Genomic DNA, 20,274 nt, shown 5'->3' with positions numbered 1-20,274 from the left:
AAAAAGTTTTAAAGTGAGCCAGGCCGTGAAAGCCTTGTCCTCTGCCTGTGTGATAGAGACATCAGGAGCTTTACCAGGTGCAGATACCATGTGGCTTCTGGCTGCTCACCTGCGTACCCACGTGAACAGAGGAGGGACAACTGAACATGATAAAGAGGTGCACTCCATAAATGTTTGCCCAAAAGAACACTGAAATCAGGAGTACTGGAAATGGGAATATCTGACAGCCTGTTTTCAATTCAACCTCACTTCTCCCTACCTTGAGGTCAGCCTGGTGGGTTTACCCTGACCTATTCCTACACAAGCCTGCCTATGTACTAATTTACTACTTCTCCAAACTAAAAATCCCCTTTACTACTTAGCCGCATTCTGCCTCTCTCAGAAGGTGGTGGGGCCCATGAATTTCTACTTTTAGAAAACTCCTCAGGGGACTATAATGAAGGATGTCAAGTGTATGTCACTCCTAAGTATTTATCTTATGGTGTCTTCTGTTGCAATTGTTTTAAATATTTGGGTACAATTTTTAACTTCCCCATTTAGATACAAAACTCCTAGAAGGCAACAATGTTTAATACTTTTGCTTCCCCATCCTATCTCCAGGACTTAGAAGAGGATCTAGTATCCATTAAGCATCAGCAAAGCTGGTTGACTGAATGAATTTATTTTAATCAAACAGAATGAATGAATGAACAAATGAATGAGATGGTCTGAAGAATGCCAAAGGGTCAGTTATTTTCACTGACCTTCCACAGTACCCTCAAATCTCTATCACTCCCATTTTGGGCACTTTTTCCAGACAGTGCCTGTTAAAATAAAATTAAAAAAAAAATTCCCAGGAGGGATAACATATCAAGTGAGAATTATAGTAACAAAGAAAGAATGGGCTTGAGGGACAAAGGGAAGATATAAAAGCATGTTCCAGGAAAGGCCCAGGGCACTGGTGCAAGAGAAGGCAGAATTAAAGACTGTAGAGGTTAATACAGAGACAGGCAGAGATGTGCCCCAGGAAAGAATTGAGAAATCTGGGAAGCGGGGCTCAGGAAGGGCTGGCAGAAGATTTTTTTAAATTGTTATTTTAACTTTTCTGTAAGTCATTGGGGCACAGGTGGTATTTGCTTACATGAGTAAATTCTTTAGCAGTGATTTGTGAGATTTTGGTGCAGATGTTGAAAACAAACCCTGTTTTTTCCCAATTTTGTCTGGGGCTAGCTGTGAATGCAGAGAGAATGGGGAAGAGGAGGAATGGACAATCTGGAACCAACTTTCCAAAGTGAACATGCAAAGGAAATTGAACACACAGTTCAAAGTTCAATACCACCATGTCAAAGGGTCTAATTTAGTGAGTGTACTAGAATTCTGTTGTATTACTAAGTAAATTCTCAGAGTTTGGAAATATTTGTTAATGTTGAAGCTGCATCACAATACTGTAAGGAAATTTTATAATATCATTACCATGATTCATGACTTCTTTTTTTTTTTTTAATTTTTTATTTTTAATAGAGACGGGGTTTCAGTATGTTGGCCATCTTGAACTCCTTACCTAGTGATCTGCCTGCCTTGGCCTCCCAAAGTGCTGGGATTACAGGGGTGAGCCACCTCGCCCAGCCACCATGATTTCTTTTAAAATAATAAAGATGAACAAAAACAGAGTGACCACAAGTCCTATCAGGAAAAGCAAGATGCATTTTTAGAAGAAATAAGTTGATGAATCCTTGGATTGCTAGTGTGACCAGGCACAGGTTCAATAAGGAAAGATGGTTGGTAAATTATGGATACTAAGAACAGAGTGATTTGTGGTTGCTTCAGAGAGAAAGTGGGAAGAACAGAAAGAAAAGAGGGGGAAAATAAAAAGCCCACAAGTTGGGGCCCTGCATGGTGGACAGGCCAGTGAGTGGAAATCCAGAAATGTCGGTGTGGGGAACTAGAGGATGAGGATACCGCTGACATTTAAATAACAAACACAACAAGTAATTCTAATGTCCAGGTGAGTGAACCACACAATCATCTGTGTTTTGTCAATCTGGTCAGGGCTAAGTTTCTACAGTGAGTAACCATGATAATAAATGCCCTCTCCTATCCCTGAGTTCTCTATTTAGAAAGAATGCTTAAAAACTCTATCAAGTTAAATTGCAGGAGAAGAAGCAACTGAATTCTTCATTTACTCCCTGACTTGCTTATTATTCAACAAGTATGGATTCGGTGTCCACTGAAGCTGTTCTTTGCTTTGTGACATTAAGTCACTTACTGTCTCTGGGCCTTACTTTTATCATCTGTAAAATGAGGGGCTGGATCAGATGATCCTTGAGATGTCTTCCTGCTCTGGGATTTTTTTTGCTCTAAACCTTTATAGTAAAAAATTATTATAAGTGAAATATTTTCTAACTCTGGCAGTTAAAAAAATGTTTAGTATCCATTCTAAACATTTAAAAATAGTCACCTGAAAATAATTCACAGATACAAGACAGAAAGTTCTGAGAAGATATTTTTTTAAAAAATTGGCACATTATGCTATTATGAAATCCTTATTTAGTGCTTTTATATTTAAACAGTTTAATTGGAATGGAATCTTAAATTTTCCAGATTTTCCTTATACAAGTTTCTTCTAGCATATAAATCGCATAGGCCACTTTTAACTTCGACATCTAAGTTTCCACTCATTTTATGCCTCACATTGCATCCACTTTACAAGCCCAGTTTTCCCTCTTTATCCAGTAAATTCTGCCAGCTATTCCTTTCTGAGTACGCTATTATCCTAATTCCTTGTATCAATCGCTATGACCTGAGATTTTGGAAACAAACTAAGGGAGAGTTTTCTGTGTTGGCCTCTTTTTTTCACCAAAGATTTCTCCCAGCATATCATAGGAAAAGGAAATTGACTAGGTCACCCCCTTGCTTAAAAAACCTTCAAGGACTCACCTTCATTTACCAAAGACTACCTTAACTCCATGTCCTGGCATTCAAGGCTGTTCAGAAGTTGATACACCTGACAACCACGTGTTTGATAATCTCTAGCCAATCCAGATGGCTATACTTCATGCCATCATCCCAGCTTCCCCATCTCTACCTAGGAACATCCTATTCACCATGAAGAGCTCAGATCAAGACCCATCTTCTTGATAAAGCCTTTCCTGGCACTCTTCAGGAACCACCTTAGCCACAGCTACAGTCTTGCCACATCCTCAGCAGCAGATGGAGATGTATTATTCAGGTTACAATACTCCTCAATACGTGTACAGTCTCTAGATCTTGTTTTGCTCATACAACTGTGAGTTCTCTGAGGACAATGGGCCATGCACCAGTCTCCAGGACCTGATGCTATCACAGGATTGCACCACTTTAAGGGGAACCAAGCCTTTCTACATAACAATACTTCCCTTTATCATTCATGTAATTTTTCATACCGAATGAATGACAGAATTGCCAGTAGAGAAGTGATTACACATAAAAACATAAATTTCTCCCAAACACCCAAGTAAACAAATGGTTCCTTCACATGGACACGGAGAGGGGAGCAACACACACCAGGGCCTGTTGGGAGGTGGAGGGTGAAGGGAGGGAACTTAGAGGATGGGTCAATAGGTGCAGCAAACCACCATGGCACACAAATACCTATGTAACAACCTGCATGTTCTATACATATGCCACTTTTTTTTAGAAGAAATAAAAACAAAAACAAATGGTTCCTTTTACATCTGAGAATTCGATTCAAGAATGCAAACTTGAACTTGTAAATAATAAGAAAATTATTTGATTTTAAGATGATGGAATAAAGAAAGACTCATTTGAAGACAGAATTTTGTATCATTCACAGTATATGAAGGAGCTGATATAAAGGTGTCCAAAAACCTCTAAATAAGGTGTGGAACAAAAGATGGCAGAGTGGGAGGAATCACTCTTGGCAGGTTGGCCCTCCCAGATGGATGTTCTCTGTGTCCTTAATTAACATTTTATGTACAGACAGTGATTTCTATGAATGAGAATTATTGGCATATAAGCCAAATGCCCTCTTTTGAATTGTAATATGGTCTAGGGTGCAATGCTACTACACCAAAAAGCAAGGGAAAATCCAAATATTTGCTTCCCTTAAAGAAAGAAAATCATGTACAATGTATATTTTATTTTATATTTTTGGAGACAGGGTCTCACTACATTCCCCAGGCTGGTTTCAACTCCTAGGCTCAAGTAATCCTCCTGCCTTAGTCTTCTGAGTAGCTGGGATTACAGGCACATGCCACTGCTCCTGGCTAGTATACTTAAATCATTTTGTTTACTTATAATTTTCTGTTAAAATTTTCTAGTTTGAACTGTAACATAGAAAAACTGTGATTACCATATTTTATAAGTGGATAAGATTATTCTAGTCAGCATCCATAAAGTTTATTTCTGGATTCTTCAGGAGGAAAAGATTCTAGATAAACATAGTAGAAGGATTTTTACAATACAAATAATGATACCTGTTTTCTTCCCTAAGATCATTTTCCAAGGCTTGAGTCTCCCGCTCCAACTTCTGGGATCTTGTGTAGTCTCTCCAGGCCCGCAGGACCTTCAGATTAATCTTCCAGTCAGACAGGGTCCCAGCTTTCCCCAGCTTAATCCTATGATCAAGAATCAGCTTGTGCCAGGCAGAGAAATACCGTTTTTGACACTGCAGTGGAAACATTAGGAAAATCACCAACCATCAGCACTGTGTCACTGACAGCCCTCTCCTCAGATTTTCCCCTCACACTTATTTAAAACAAATCTAGGAACTGTTGTCTTACTGGAAGGGAAGAGACAAAGCACAATTCCATTATGCTGATAGAGACAAGGAATATTCAAGCCATGCAATTGAGGCATTCTCAGCCTCACAACTTAAACTAAAATACTTCATTCTCATTGTAGGGCACCAGTCCCATGGGGATATCTGGAATAAGTCACATCTAAGACATGAACCCAGGGGCCTGAGAAGCTTGAAAGCTTCCAACAGGAGGACCCTCCCTGCCAGGCTGTCTTGGAGCTCAAAATACCAACCATTTAATTCATTACTGTTTCAGATACCAGTACTGTCCTACACAAGTGAACTGGGAGATTCCAGGAAGATGGGATGGAGTCTTTGGTCCCTGAGAATTAGACAGGTAAAAACAACAAAACCAGCTGGACTACCATGGACCACTTTGGGGCTTTGGCAAGTCTAGATATACTAGCAGTTCAGGCTGCCTATAACCTTCCACTATATGCATTTGACAGCAAATTAGACAAGGTCTACTGATCCCAAGGATGTCCCCAGAGTAGTACTTTACTCCTGATCCTAGTCTAAGAAAATCACTGAGACCTACATACCTTCTCTCTTTTCAGCAAACTTTACATTCCTTGTAGGTCAAATTACTTTCCACTTTTGGCCTTAACACCAACCTTGCCAATTCATACTTTCCTAATTCATTTTAGGTCGGTGCAAAAGTAATTGCGGTTTTTGCCATTGCTTTTCATAGCCAAAACCTGCAATTACTTTTGCACCAACCTAATACTAATTTCTCTGTTCCTGTTTTCTTCCCTCTCTCTGCCTGACTACTTCAGGAGTCACCTCTCTCAGGAAGCCAAGCTATTACCAATCCCTCTACCCAAATGTAACATCCCATCCACTGTGTTTCTATAGCAATCTATGCTTTCTTCAGTCAAAACACCCATCACACTGTGTCATAATCACCAGTTTACCATCTTCCCCTAGACTGTGAGCCTCCTGAGAGAAAGGAATAGGACCCATAAATGGGAATGGTAAATCTGACAGTGGCACTGAGTGTGGGGAGCATTAAAACAAAAACTAACCTCATAGAAAGTGATTTCGTGGGAAGTATGGGGGATGCCTGATGACCAGTTTCAAGGACTTGCCAGATTTATCAGGCAAATATTAACTGCTACTTATTGCTTCATTTCTATAAAAATACTTGACTTTCATCATTTCAGCATTTACTAAGCAACCATCACTGTTTCACTTTGGGGACTCTACACAAAATTGTTTAAGATATGATCTCTACTTTTGAGAGGTTATAGGGAGGGGGAATATATCAGTAAAAAGACCAACAACATAAGAAAGCATCTACTAGATTCTTATAAATAGCCCATTTGGCCAGAAATGTCTTCTAAACAGAGTATTAGTTTATATTCCTGTTTAGATAAACTAAACAATATTCTTAATTATAATTTCTCATTAGAAGAAACCATGGCAAGCTTTAAAAAGCTCTTCCCATATGTTAAACGAGGACATATTTTCTAGCCCTTCACCTTAGAGCTCTTGGAAAGAAGGACGAAAGGGAGGAAGGGAGAGAGGAAGGAAAGGAGATTTGCTGAATACTGGATACTCTCAGTTATAACAGGGAGAAGAGATACAGCTGCCAGGTTGAAAAATATGCCTTTTATATCATTTGTTTACCTGTTCCACAAAACACAGCATTTAAAAAATGATGTTAACTTGTGTGCCATGGTCAAAAGAAAATGTTTTGTGTCTGTTTACCAGATCTCTTTAAGAGATTCCTCTTAAATGACCTGGTAAAATATTCTATCTCTAATTTTAACTCCAGGATTATTTCAAATGATAATAACAACACTATTAATAGTATCTTTTGATTTTGACATTCCTTTTCTTTGTAAAGTTCAAAGCATCTTACATGTGCTATTATTATTAATTTGTAAACCATCATTATAAAGTAAAGATTGTAGATTTATGATTTACTTCACCAAGCTAAAACTTCAAGTAGAGAAAGGTTTAATGCTCAAATCACAAGTAAAAAAGTTAGTGGTACACCTAAGGCTGAAATGGAAACATTCCAGCATCCTGATGATTCTAATCTATTAGGTAAAAAAATCTCTCCTAAAACAGAAGGGCACATTTTTTGCTGCTTTTATAGTGAAAGAAAATGACATACATAACTTACTGTGGTAAAAAAAAAAAAAAAAATTGGTTAGGAACATATATGAATGTAGGAGGGGAAATTCTGAGTTTATAAATTCTTTTTTTTTTTTTTTTTGAGACAGAGTCTTGCTCTGTCACCAGGCTGGAGTGCAGTGGCGTGATCTCGGCTCACGGCAACCTCCAACTCCCTGGTTCAACCTATTCTCCTACCTTTGTCTCCCAAGTAGCTGGGAATACAGGTGCCCGCCACTGCACCCAGCTAATTTTTTGTATTTTTAATAGAGACGGCGTTTCTCCATGTTGGCCAGGATGGTCTTGATCTCCTGATCTGGTGATCCACCCAAAGTTGGGATTACAGGAGTGAGCCACTGTGCCCGGCCCTGAGTTTATAAATTCTATAGTCAATATGCTTCTTTAAAAATACTTATGTTAAGACTTTGAGCACAAAATGATCAGTTTTAAAGGCCTATAATTCAGTTTCACCACACAAAAGCTAACAAGAGCAAAGTAAGAGACCCTTATAGCAACTACTTTCTTGAAATTGACTTGCTTTGGTTTCTTCCCCTGCCTACTCAACAAAAGCAATCCCATTAAAATTTTAATTTTAAAAAAGTATGAATCAAGAATAGCTGCTTCATTATTCTTGATTCAGAGCAAACATTATCCAGGTAAACAGGAGTCCCATAAATGTGCTTGGAAGAAAACATATGGGAAAGGAATATATTCTCAGTTCCATCTTCTCTGGGAGAAGATGCTAGCTCTGTTTTGATTTAAAAGGGTGGCACACTTCCACAGACCTGAACTATTTATTCTTTCTATTTCTCCCCCCGCCCCCAGCTTACTTCCTGCTGCTTCCCAGGCCTGCTTCTCCTTGTTAGTTTTCTATATTTTGGAACTATCATAGCACTCTATCCTTTTGCTTTTTAAACCACAACTGGGTTGGAAGAGGAATACATACATTTTATTTAAGCCAGGAGAACTTAGGTTTTAACTAGTCAGGTAACTAGTCTGATTTCCCTCCATTTATTTCCTATTTCATTTATTTTGTACCATGTTTTTATTTCTGATTTTCAAACACAGTGAGGCTAATTTCCATCATTTCTTTATCATAGTTGTGGTAATAATTAAGCTTGGTATAGGTAAATAAAATACAGAAAGTCACTGTAGGAAGAACCATTCCTAAGTACCTATCTATAATAATATCTAAAATAAAATACTACCTGGTGAAATTTAGAAAGTTTTAAAATCAAATTGTGTCCCCTTCCCACAAAATATCCACAGTACATCATTTGGTTGTTAAGGATTCCACTGAAGAGAAGAAATGACAGCTCGCTCTGCTAAATTTATTACCTGCACTGGAGTTGCCCTCATTCTTTTGGCAAGAAAAGCTCTTCCCTGAAGTGTAATCACACTACTGTCACCAGGAATGATTGACGTTAGGTGGAACAGCAATTTGCTATCTAATCTTCATTGTAATTCTAACCCTGTCACTAGAGATGCTTGTTCTGATTAATGAAGTGGGTAACTCATCAAAATTCCTCAGCTATTTCTCTTTTGTCAGAAAGCTCACTGATAATTGCATCAAAATTCTCCATCACAGAAAAATAAACAATGAATTGTTAAGAGGACAAAAATGTCAACAAGTTTACAATTTATTTTTGCTGAATGGAACTAACTTTGGTACAACTAATGGTCCAGGAGAGTTGGCAAAGGCTCAAATGTCAGGAAGAAAGCTACATTCCCTCTAAGTGACTCCTTGCTGCTCTCAGGCCAAAAGAATAGAAACTCTATTGCTACAAAAGGGAGCAATCTCCAACTTCTTTTTTCATTTGAGGGTTACTGTGGCTAGGCAAAAGACCCCACAGATGCTATGAAGTCCCTGGGGATTAGAGAGAGAAGGATCTTTGTCATGGCAAAATAAATCTCCAGTGGGAAGTTCAGTACTGAATTTTACAATGGATAAGCAATACCCCGTGACCCATCCTATTCTGATGTTCATAATTCCCCAAAGGGAGGAAATCACAGAAAAGCAACACCCGTGACCCATCCTATTCCTGATTTTTGTAATTTTACTTCAAAGAAAAGAAGAAATCATACTAACCCCATGCCCAACTATATATACTCTTACAACTAATTGCATTAGAGAAAATACATTGAATTTCCAGAACACAGTGCTAAGATCCTGGAAGATGCGGTGCTCATTTTACTTCTATATTAAATTTTTTTCTCCTTCCTCATTTCAACCTAAAAAAAAAAAAAAGAACCAAACCCTATCACTATTCCAAAAGTGGAATGAAAGAATAAACCTTTCCCCAACTTCAAAAATCAACAACATTCTGCCAACCTTGTTTCATCTCTCCCTCACCAATTTTTTCTGAAGAATTTAAAAATAAATCACATATTGTATCATGTTACCCATAAATGTGTCAATATGTACCACTTACATAAGGTCATTTTATAAGTTCTTAATTCTGCTAAAAAGTTTCTATTGATAATATTGCTGTAATTATCTGATAGTTATGCTGTTTCACTCTAGAAACAGAATTTCAAGAAGCAATTCCTTAGTCTCACCAAATAGTAAATACTTAATCAATAAAATTCTCTGGGTTTTTTAAAGAAGAATGACCACAATGTAGCTTATCACCTGACTACTCATTATAATAGGGCTCCTTTCCCAACACCCTGAACATCTGTTCTTATGACCTCAGGTCTGTAGAAAAGGCAGACCTATATGGCTCCCCATCACCTTCTCTTTCCCTTCTTTCTTGATGTCCCTTAGAGACCTTCTTTCCCATCTCTACCAAAATCCCTGTTACCTGCCCACCCTTCATTCTTGGCCACACACACACACACACACACACACACAAACACACACACACAATGCCAAGAACACAGCTTACTTCAGAATGTATCAGACAAATGCTTGATTCATTCACCTCCAAGATAGTGTGACAGTAAGACGATGACATGATGTCTTTCATTCCTCACCCACATGGCTCTCAAGATCGTTATAATGTTCACCTGAAATGTCTAGTGTTTAGGGGAAAAAGAATCTACTATATACAATTTTAGGCAATGAGCTTCATTTATGCCAAAGTCTCTCAGTTTTCAAAAAATCAAAATGTAATCAGTACTTTCTTTTTGAAAGACAAAAAATATATATTTAAAAATAGGAACCTCTGTAATAAAAAAGACTTCATTGAACTTTGAAATGCAAAACACCAGCACAATATTTAGGCAAATTGGCCCTCACTGTCCCCTCTGTAAGAATGGGACATCTGGGTTACTTATGGGGTAAGGAAAGAAAGAACAAAACAAAATCAACAATTTCTTTACCAAAACTGATAACATTTTAGATGGAAAATTTCTACAGAGTTGGCTACATAAAGTAAAATAATGCTTTAAACCCCTCCTAAAATTCATACCACACATTGCCCTTGGCAATAAACCTAGAAGGGAGTGTTAAATGAATCCCAGTAACCTTTGTGCATGTGCTGGCATTTCTCTTTTTCTGTTGCTTTATTTCTAAAGAAGCTTTTCCTTTATTTCCCTCCCCAAACATAAGACAACATTGCTGAGAGGATGGTTGCTACGTGTCAGCCCAGAAATGGTTTTGCCTCAGTGGTGTGTAGGCAGTCCTGATAAAACTAGGATCTTTGGAAAGGAATCATGGTATATAAATGAGATATTTAACTACAGTTTTCATCATTCTGTCAGAGAAAAAAAATCCAGACTTCTTTTCCATACATAGTATCTCTACATTTCCTTGGTTTAGTTTGAGGTGCACTTTTGGAAGGTGCTGTGCCACAAGCATCACTTTAATGATAATTTCTCTCAATTATTGTTTTATTATTCAACAGAAAAATCCAACTAGGCAAACCAAAACCTTCCCCCAGAGAATTAAGATGCAGGTTAGTGCCACCCATATTTTATTTTTCTCTTCAATTTTCCTAATCAAGAAAGACCATAGAGTTTCTAATCTTATTAAGAAAACCAAAATGTATTTCAGAATAGAATGAGAATTAAGAAGGCCATTTTCCAAATAATGTAAGAATTTCATAGTTAATCCCTTGTTGTTTCTGCTAATTAGCAGTGACACATGGATTGCTGAATCTCCCCCAAGAGATTGCACTGTAAGATCAAAGAGAAAATAGGATAGGCTGGAAATAGAAAGCTTCTATACAAAAAAACAGATGTTTTTGACAAGACAAAGAGACCTTGCAATGAAATGTGTAGAAAAGATGCATGAATAGTGCTGCATCTGAACTTGTGTTTTGGTAAGAGAGCCTGCACTGTTTCTCTCAGAAAGCCTCATATTAAATAATGTGGCCCGAGTAAGATGTTAAGAGATACTTCGGGTGGAACAAATAAAATCCAGAATGAAAGCACGAGCAATTACAGGAATTAAAGGAATCTAAACTATAGCAACTCCTAAAAAGAGATTTTTTAAAGCCTTCCAGCAAATACTCCACACAGCTGTTTCTATAGGGTTTGTACCAGGGAAACCTTCTGAGGTGCTGACAAGAGCTTCCAGTTACCCAGCCACTCCCTGCAAGGCAGCTAGGCATTTTCCGGTTTTCATCCTGTGGTCACACCTAGGCTGCTGAGTATCCAAGTTTCATTACTCAAGGCAGCTTCAGGCTCCTTTAGAGCTGAATGTAAGCTGGGACGAAGACAACGAGCCCAGAAGGCCTGCCTATGCCTGTGGCCTTTATTGGAGGGCAGTCCTATCTATAGCCAGGCCTACGTAAGAGCCTGAAGAGGCTGGTAGGTGTATTTTTACCATGTTATACCCACACATGCTGGGGAAAATCTAGAGATCGACTAACCATATTACAAACGAATAACATAATTACACTGAAGAAGGGAAGGAAAGAACTCCCCTAAGTAACTTCGGAAAACAATATTTTCACTGAATACTGTAAAGCTAAAACCAAAAATAATTGTACAATATTTTGCTTTAGTGAATTTATTTCTACTGTGGTATGGGTTAGCAATTCTAAAACTATCTTTATAGTGTACTAGGATTACCCTAATAAGTAAATATAATAGAGATAATAAGAGCCATGTTTCTCAGTGTCAGAGAAAGAAGTGACAAATGAACAAGATGGAAAGACTACACTGAAACCTGTGGTGGTGGATTATCTTTGACAATATTATTATAAATTCACAGTTATTATATATATATTTATATATACATACATAGACTGATAGATACAGAAGAAAGTTACAAATAAGGAAAGGGAGAAGAATAACATGACCCTTGTATTGCTGAACTCATGGATTTTAATATGTACACGGATAGGCACAGAAATAAATGTAATGTGTATGTATGTTAGTATACATACATACATATATCTACGTATGTATCTATATATATTCTAGCTCTGCCTGCTGAGAAGGCCTAGAAAAAAAATAACACTCCAGTAGCAGTGAACACACTTAGCGCCTAGATCTTGGCTTCCAAAGACCCTTTTTGCAGTAAAAAGAATCAAGGTTCCACGTAGAAGTGGTTGATTCCAGGGTGAGGACAGGGAAAACACAAGATAAGCCTAAAGTACCTTGTGATGCCAACAAAAAAGGAAGTGTAAAAATAGGACAGAAGCATGTTGAAAAAACAAAGGAGCTGGGGCCGGGCACGGTGGCTCACGCCTGTAATCCCAGCACTTTGGGAGGCCGAGGCAGTTGGATCACGAGGTCAAAAGATCGAGACCATCCTGGTCAACATGGTGAAACCCCGTCTCTACTAAAAATACAAAAAATTAGCTGGGCATGGTGATGCGTGCCTGTAATCCCAGCTACTCAGGAGGCTGAGGCAGGAGAATTGCCTGAACCCAGGAGGCGGAGGTTGCAGTGAGCCGAAATCACGCCATTGCACTCCAGCCTGGGTAACAAGAGCGAAACTCCATCTCAAAAAAAAAAAAAAAAAAAAAAACAAAGGAACCAACCTGATAGATTTCCCAACAGACAAAGTTGAAACAATCTGAATAACCAAGTAAACAACAACAATATTAGATTATAACCCATAAAATAAATATCAATGGGCTCACACCAAATAAAACAATTATATAAGTGAATGAATGAATACATACATATATACATACACACATAGATGAAGTAGAAAGGACTGTCTTCCTTCTAGAAGAATTTCAGTTAATAAATATAGAAGAAATAAAGGAAACATAAAATCACCATTAGACAAATACAACATTGATAACCGTTGCAGGCAAGAGCCACCAATGGATGTTAACCTTCGCAGGTGACAGTTTAAAGAGAAACAAAATATTTTCTTAGCTTCACGGTATCTCCTGAAAGACAAGGAGAAGGAAAAATAGCAACTTTACAATGAAGAAATCCAGCACACACCCTTAACCAAGTGACTGAAGTTAACAGCTGTAATTACATCCTCCTTGTTAGGATATACTGAGAAGGGCACAGTATCATGTCTCATAGCACTCTTACCAAAAATGCATAACCTTAAGCAAGGGGGAGAAAACATCAGAAAACCCAAAACGAGAGACAATTCTACAAAACACCTGACCAGTTCTCTTCAAAAATGGCAAGATCACAAAAGGCAAGGAAAGACTAAAGAAATGGCACAGCCTGGAGGAGACTTAAAGAGATGTAATAAATAAATGCAGTGTGAAATGATGGACTGAGTCCTGGAACAGAGAAAGAACATTAGTGGAAAAACTGGTGATATTCTCATTGGGTCTATGGTTTAGTTCATGGTATTTAATGGCTCGGACCAATGCTAATTTTCTAGTTTTGATAATTATACTATGCTTACGTAAAATATTAACACTGGGAAAAGTTGGCTGAAGGGTATTCAGAAAACTCCGCACTATTTTTGCAACTTTTCCATGTCAAATATTTTTTTTTGTTGTTGTTTTTGAGACGGAGTTTCGCTCTTGTTACCTGGGCTGGAGTGCAATGGCGCGATCTTGGCTCACCGCAACCTCAGCCTCCTGGGTTCAGGCAATTCTCCTGCCTCAGCCTCCTGAGTAGCTGGGATTACAGGCACGCGCCACCGTGCCCAGCTAATTTTTTGTATTTTTAGTAGAGACAGGGTTTCACCATGTTGACCAGGATGGTCTCGATCTTTTGACTTCGTAATCCACCCACCTCGGCCTCCCAAAGTGCTGGGATTACAGACGTGAGCCACCGCGCCCGGCCCCATGTCAAATATTTTTAAACTAAGTAATCTGTTTTAGATGGGCCACTAATTTTGTAAAACTGTGCATATGTGTCTAACATTCACATTTGGCAGTTCCATCTAAAATGTATATGATTGTACAGTGGACTGCAATACAATTTAAACATTTTTTAGGAAACACATCTTATTTGTCTCTAATTTGTTGGGAAATATACCATGGTACTTTTTCCTTATGCCTTCTCAAGATGACACCCTGAATATTTGTTTCTCTTAGAAAACTGAACTGTTATTATTGGAGGAATACTAATTCCATCTGTCTCATGCAGAATCTAAGTCTTTGCTAATCTTTCTCAAAATGTTAATTCCAACTCTTACGTTGCTTCCTACTATATTTCCCTCTGTTTTCTTGAAGCCAAAACTCTGACCAAATTTTTATTGGTTAATAACTGAATAATTACAACCTCTTATAAGTTCAAAATGCCACCATCAAATGTGGCTATCGCTTTTAAGAACTCACTTTGGGCCGGGCGCGGTGGCTCAAGCCTGTAATCCCAGCACTTTGGGAGGTTGAGGCGGGTGGATCACGAGGTCAAGAGATCGAGACCATCCTGGTCAACATGGTGAAACCCCGTCTCTACTAAAAATATAAAAAATTAGCTGGGCATGGTGGTGCGTGCCTGTAATCTCAGCTACTCGGGAGGCTGAGGCAGGAGAATTGCTTGAACCCAGGAGGCGGAGGTTCTGGTGAGCCGAGATCGCACCATTGCACTCCAGCCTGGGTAACGAGCAAAACTCCGTCTCAAAAAAAAAAAAAAAAAGAACTCTCTTTGACTACTTTACTTTTTCCCTCATATCTTTGTCATCCTATCATATTCAAACTCCTGTTATTGATTTCCAGGACCTTTGTAAGTCTATTTCTACATTTATCAAGCTCCCTCAGTATCTTCCTAACATTCTCTTTCCTCTTGCTAAATCCACTCATTCAGATATTTATTTCATCAACTTTCATAACTTCAGGAATGCCTAAGGCCTTGGGGTGGGTGTTGTAGGATATGTAGAATATACATATTTATCTTTTCTTATCTAATCCTTTCATTTATAAATCTGCCCAGTAAATCCTTTTACTTGAAATGTTATAATCCCCAAATTCATACTTTTATCAATCCCACTATATTGAAAAAACTGCTTAAGTAGCCTGAAGAGAATATTCACTTTTATATTAAAAATCAGGAAACTATTTTTACAAAAAGACAAAGTAAAAGAAAGGGAGAAAAAGTAAAATAAAACATAGACCATTAAAAAGAAAAGCACAGGTATAAGTGTATCATTGCTTTAGGATCAGAGCTACTAAAAGGCAAGTAACCAGTTCTTGTATCTTCTGAATGATCCAGAACACAATGGTCCTTACAACTGTCAAAGTGGAAGTCAAGCTTTCAAAAATTGCCAGAGAGATGCCTTAGTTAAGATTAATAACAGTTAAATGCTATTCTTAAGAGGTGATTTTGGAAGAAGCCCACAATTTACCTCCCTCACTCCAGTAATTTCCCAGGATCCCACCAGAGTATATAAAGAATAGCCTCAGTACAGGGGATTCATGTACTGCCCTGCTCACCAGGTCAGCTGGACACACAATAAATACTGTGGGCAGTTTTGGTATTTGTGATGAGGTCCAGCTGGACGTAGTATTTATCCCATCTCAGGTGGAGCTCTTTGTCATTTATACTACAGAATGCTGAGTAAAGAGACATTGCATTTCCCACCTTTTGATTTTCATTGAAAATCTGGATTAATAATTCTTTCAATTTCCTTTTTCTTTCTTTTGCCATTTTTTCCTCATCCAGAAGAACCTGAGTATTTTGAAACATGACTTTTCCTGAACTATTTTGAGAATTCTCTTCTTGCCTTTTCTTCTCTCTATTAATAACAAATAAAAATACACATATTTATAATAAAATTAACGATGAGCAATTACAACCTACTGCAGTAGAATAAACACTGAATTTTCCTTCGGAATACACAAATTTTTAGATCTGGTTCTAAAATTACACAGTGGGGTAAGTTTTTGGAGCTTCTTTTATTCCTTTATAAAATACAGATTACATGAAATAAAATGTTATAAAGTACCTTGAAAAGTAGAAAGTATTATAGATACTTCAGTATTTTTATGGAGTTGAACACTGAGCCATACTTTGATCAAAATTTGAGAGTTAACAGCTACTAGGTAGTCTGTAATACAGATATAAATTCTCTCCCATATAATGGGGGAAAAAAGGATTCTCAAGTAAGAAAGGAATGAGATTTTTACTAAACGGCCTTTTACAAGGTTTCTTGAAAGAGGAATAACAAAAGAATCAGGTGTTACTGAATAAGGAGGGCATGGACTCTAGAATAATTTTTAAATAGCTGAAAAGAGAAAAACACAGAACTTAAGAAGGAAAAGGCCTTTAGGCAAGTAACCAGAATTGCCTTAGTAACTTTGTTGCTCATCTTTCTGGTCATCCTCTTTTTCACTCACCTGTCTAGTCTTCCTCATCCAGCCCGTTCCTCTTTTGCTCACCAATTCAAACAAGCTCATAGCTATGGCCTTCTTACTGCAGTGTGTTTAACTGCACAGGTGTATGTATGTGTATAAAGTATATACTGTTAATGATGTGGGAAACATAGCACCTAGACAGGAATCAGAATTCAAGAACTCTGGCCACAAACCAGCTAGTCACCTGGTCTTTCTGGAACTTTTACTTCACAGTTGTGGAAACTCAAATGCAGAAAGATGCCAGAATACCCTACAGATATTCTCTCGTTCATTCTCATATAGGACACAGAGGGTACACAGTGTTATGTTGTATTACTGGTGATGTTAACCTTCATCACTTGGTTAAGGTGGCTTCTCCATTATAGAATTCTTATTTTTCCCTTTGAAATTAATAAGAATATTGAAAGAGATAACTTTAAAAATAGGCAATGAAGCAGATTTAAGACAGCTTACAAATAGGTTTAAAAGACCTGTCAACAATAAAAATTTCATTGACTTTTTCCAAACTATAAATGCTGTAACAATGCTGTAACATGGTTACAGAGAGGGGATAGTGATTGTTAAAGAAATACAGTTCTAATACTACTAATCTGATTTCCTAAAATAACTTTAGAATATATCCGTTTTTAAAGAAGTATCTGCTCATTGTGAAAAACTGGGGAGGTATAAAAGCCATCCATATTTCTTTCTTTTATTTTTTTTTCTTTTGAGATGGAGTCTCGCTCACTTTGTTGCTCAGGCTGGAGTGCAGTGGCATGATCTTGGCTCACTGCAACCTCCACCTCCTGGGATCAGGTGATTCTCCTGCCTCAGCTCCCCAGGTAGCTGGGGTTACAGGTGTGTGCCACCACACCCGTAAAAGCCATCCATGTTTCTACCCAGAAAAAGATGTCAGTCCTGTTTCACTATACAGCCATTACTTAGCAATTTCTCCAATATTTATGAATGTCTGTTATTATAAATAATGTTATTTAAATTACCTTTCTGCACAAATCTTTAACTGGATTTCTGACAATTTTCTTAGGGTGGTTTTCCTAAGGCTGTAATTCCTCGGTCAAGGGATAAGACTATTTTATGGCTCTTGTTGTTTATTGCCAAATTGCTTTCTGGAAAGTTTAAACCAGTTCATTAACCTAGAAGTAGAACATATTATCTGTTTCACTGTAACCATGGAAAAGATCTTAACTTTTAAAAGAAATGACTGGTCAGTGAACATTTGTTGAGTGCCCACAGTGAGCAGAGCATCCTACAACCATTAAATGCTACTTGTTTTCACAATTTATTTTAGGTCAACCTAGTTTTTCCAGGGCTTGGGAGCAATCTGAAAAGGAAGGCTGACCTTAGAAAGAACTCAGTAAAAGACCAGTGATTGCTTTCTGGAAGGAATGGCATCTGGAGGAGGCCTCAGCCTGGCACTTAAAGGAGTAAAGCACATGTCCACTGCTGAGCTGTTTTAAATTAGGTAGAATGAGAGCAATCAAGAACACAGGGGGGAAAGCTGTGTAGGCTGATGGGGGTGGAAAGGATTATTTAATAGGTCTTTGCGGCCTCTCAGTTTGAGTAGTCAAGACACTTTAGTCACGTTGTTCCAAGACTTTTGCAGTTCCTGCATCACTGCTGTTTCTCAGAATAAATACATTAGTTATTTCACTTATGAAGCTCATTTTCTGCATGAGGATGGATAACAGTACTACATCCTGTGAGGACTATTTTTCATCTTCCTCTTATCTCAGATATTCTTTTTCTTTATCAGTGGCAGTAAGGCAATGGTGACTTTCTCTACGATTATCAGAAAATAAGACACACAATTCACAACAGACTAAGACACAATTACTGAACATGTTCAACCTTACAAATATTATCTAACCAAAGAAATGCAAACTACTCAATATAATACCTATCAAAAGTGTAAAAATGTTGAAAATGATAATACTCCCCAACGTTGAGAAGAGGATGATTAAACTGACCTGCTGCTGATAAACAAGTACAACCCATTTTGAAAGCAATTTGGCAATGTTTCAAGAGCCAGAAAAAGACTTGTGTCATTTAACTCAGAAATTACACTCCTAAGAATTTTTCTAAGAATATGATTCAAAAGAGTGAAAAAGCTCTATGCTTAAAGATGCTCATTGCAATATTATAATGGTGAAAAATATGAAGTAGCTGAAATGTTTACCAGTATGGGGAGGTGGTCATTACATAAATTACGATATAGGAACCCAGTGGAGTAATATATACACCCCAGGACTCCAGGCAATGTGTTAATTACAACAAGCAGAATTACAAATTAAAGGTACTTTATGGTTATAATCAAGCATGTAAAGGGATCAAGACCAGGAGGAAACAGGGAAAAATGAAATTAATTTGTTAAGATGGTGGAATAGTGAGTGATTTCTCTTTTGCATTTTGTTATTGCAATGTTTGTGCACTTTAAAAACTTCAGAGCACTTCTAAAATGACTGCTTAAACAGAGAAACTCCACAGTGCTTATCACACTGGCTTACATTTTCCATGCTTCTTTCACAGTGCGTCTCCTCTCAATTATCTCCCGCCGAAGCTTCACCATCTCCCTTTGAATCTCCTCTGCCTCTTTCTTGGCCTCCAGAGCCTTCCTTTTCTTCTCTTCTTGCACCAGACACTGAGCCTCCAAGAAGGCCGATTTTTTCAGGGCCTTTTCTATTCTCTGGCACTTTAGTTCTTTCTCACGTTTTAAGTGATTTTCTTTTACCTTAAAGCAAATACAATAAAGATGAAATGTGGCCTTTCAAGTAGAAAGGGATCTGAAAAGCCTTACAACATATTCTGAAGTTCAGAATACAACCAGTTTGAAATATTCTGGCCGAGAACTCCACTGTTTATTGGTAGGATAAGAGGAATTCATCTGTTTACTGGGAAAGGCCAATATAAAATTTTAGATGAAATCAGATGAAGATGACTCAAACAATCTAGGAATGATCCACATCACAGAAAGGGTGAGAATCTAATGACTCAGATCCCAAGTTCTGGATTCTCATTTAGTAATGATTTCTCACTTGTAAGACTGTCCAAGGTGTACATTACTGCTTTTATTATACTTAGTTCCTGTCTGCATTCTAATTATAATTTAAGCAGAACAGAACTTTTTTGGACACTACATTGTGAATGACAGAACAGTGATTTACTGCCTTAAGGAACACCACAATCCTTCATTCATTTCTATTATTAGGTAAATATAGCAGTGATTCTGGATACTATTTGGAAATCAAAAACATGAACAAGCACATTCATTGTTTTTCAAACCTATTAATCCTTTAGAGGGCAAGGGTAGCTATGAATTAAAGAAAGGTCCTTTCCTTCCTGCTTCACCTAACTTTACCTTTATCTTATTCTCAAACTGTGATAAGACTTATGATAAGACTTCTGATAAGACTGCCAGACAATGACCATATATCTTATTGAACCTTCTCTCCTCCCTTTTGTCATAAATCCAAACTAGAATCATACTTCTACCCATTTCTCTAATATCCCCAGTACTGATTACATACACCCTGATTGAATGATTTAAAGCAGTTATTTTCAAATTTGGCAATCAGAAATTCCGTGTTATGCAAAGATGGCACACACACGTACAGACACTAATTCCGGTTCAGTCTTAGTTCTGGATTCCCTGGCACTCCTTTACAAAGTGTTGAGACACCAGTCTTTTTTGCAATAACCTAC

The 20,274-nt window shown here is 37.7% G+C and overlaps 1 protein-coding gene across 1 annotated transcript in view; it reads right to left on the bottom strand.

The window, feature by feature from the left end:
• The window catches only part of CCDC191 (coiled-coil domain containing 191), a 95,064-nt gene that overhangs the window by 54,960 nt on the left and 19,830 nt on the right, over positions 1-20,274 (bottom strand). The window contains exons 6-8 of the mRNA XM_054246076.2: positions 19,080-19,303; positions 15,803-15,956; positions 4,455-4,645 (exon numbers count right to left, since the gene is read on the bottom strand). Of these exons, the coding sequence (XP_054102051.2) occupies positions 4,455-4,645; positions 15,803-15,956; positions 19,080-19,303 (569 nt within the window). The remainder of the gene's footprint in view (positions 1-4,454; positions 4,646-15,802; positions 15,957-19,079; positions 19,304-20,274) is intronic.

The sequence above is a fragment of the Callithrix jacchus genome, chromosome 15 (assembly GCF_049354715.1).
Source record: "Callithrix jacchus isolate 240 chromosome 15, calJac240_pri, whole genome shotgun sequence".
Taxonomy (NCBI): domain Eukaryota; kingdom Metazoa; phylum Chordata; class Mammalia; order Primates; family Cebidae; genus Callithrix; species Callithrix jacchus.
This window is presented reverse-complemented; position numbering and strand designations above follow the sequence as displayed.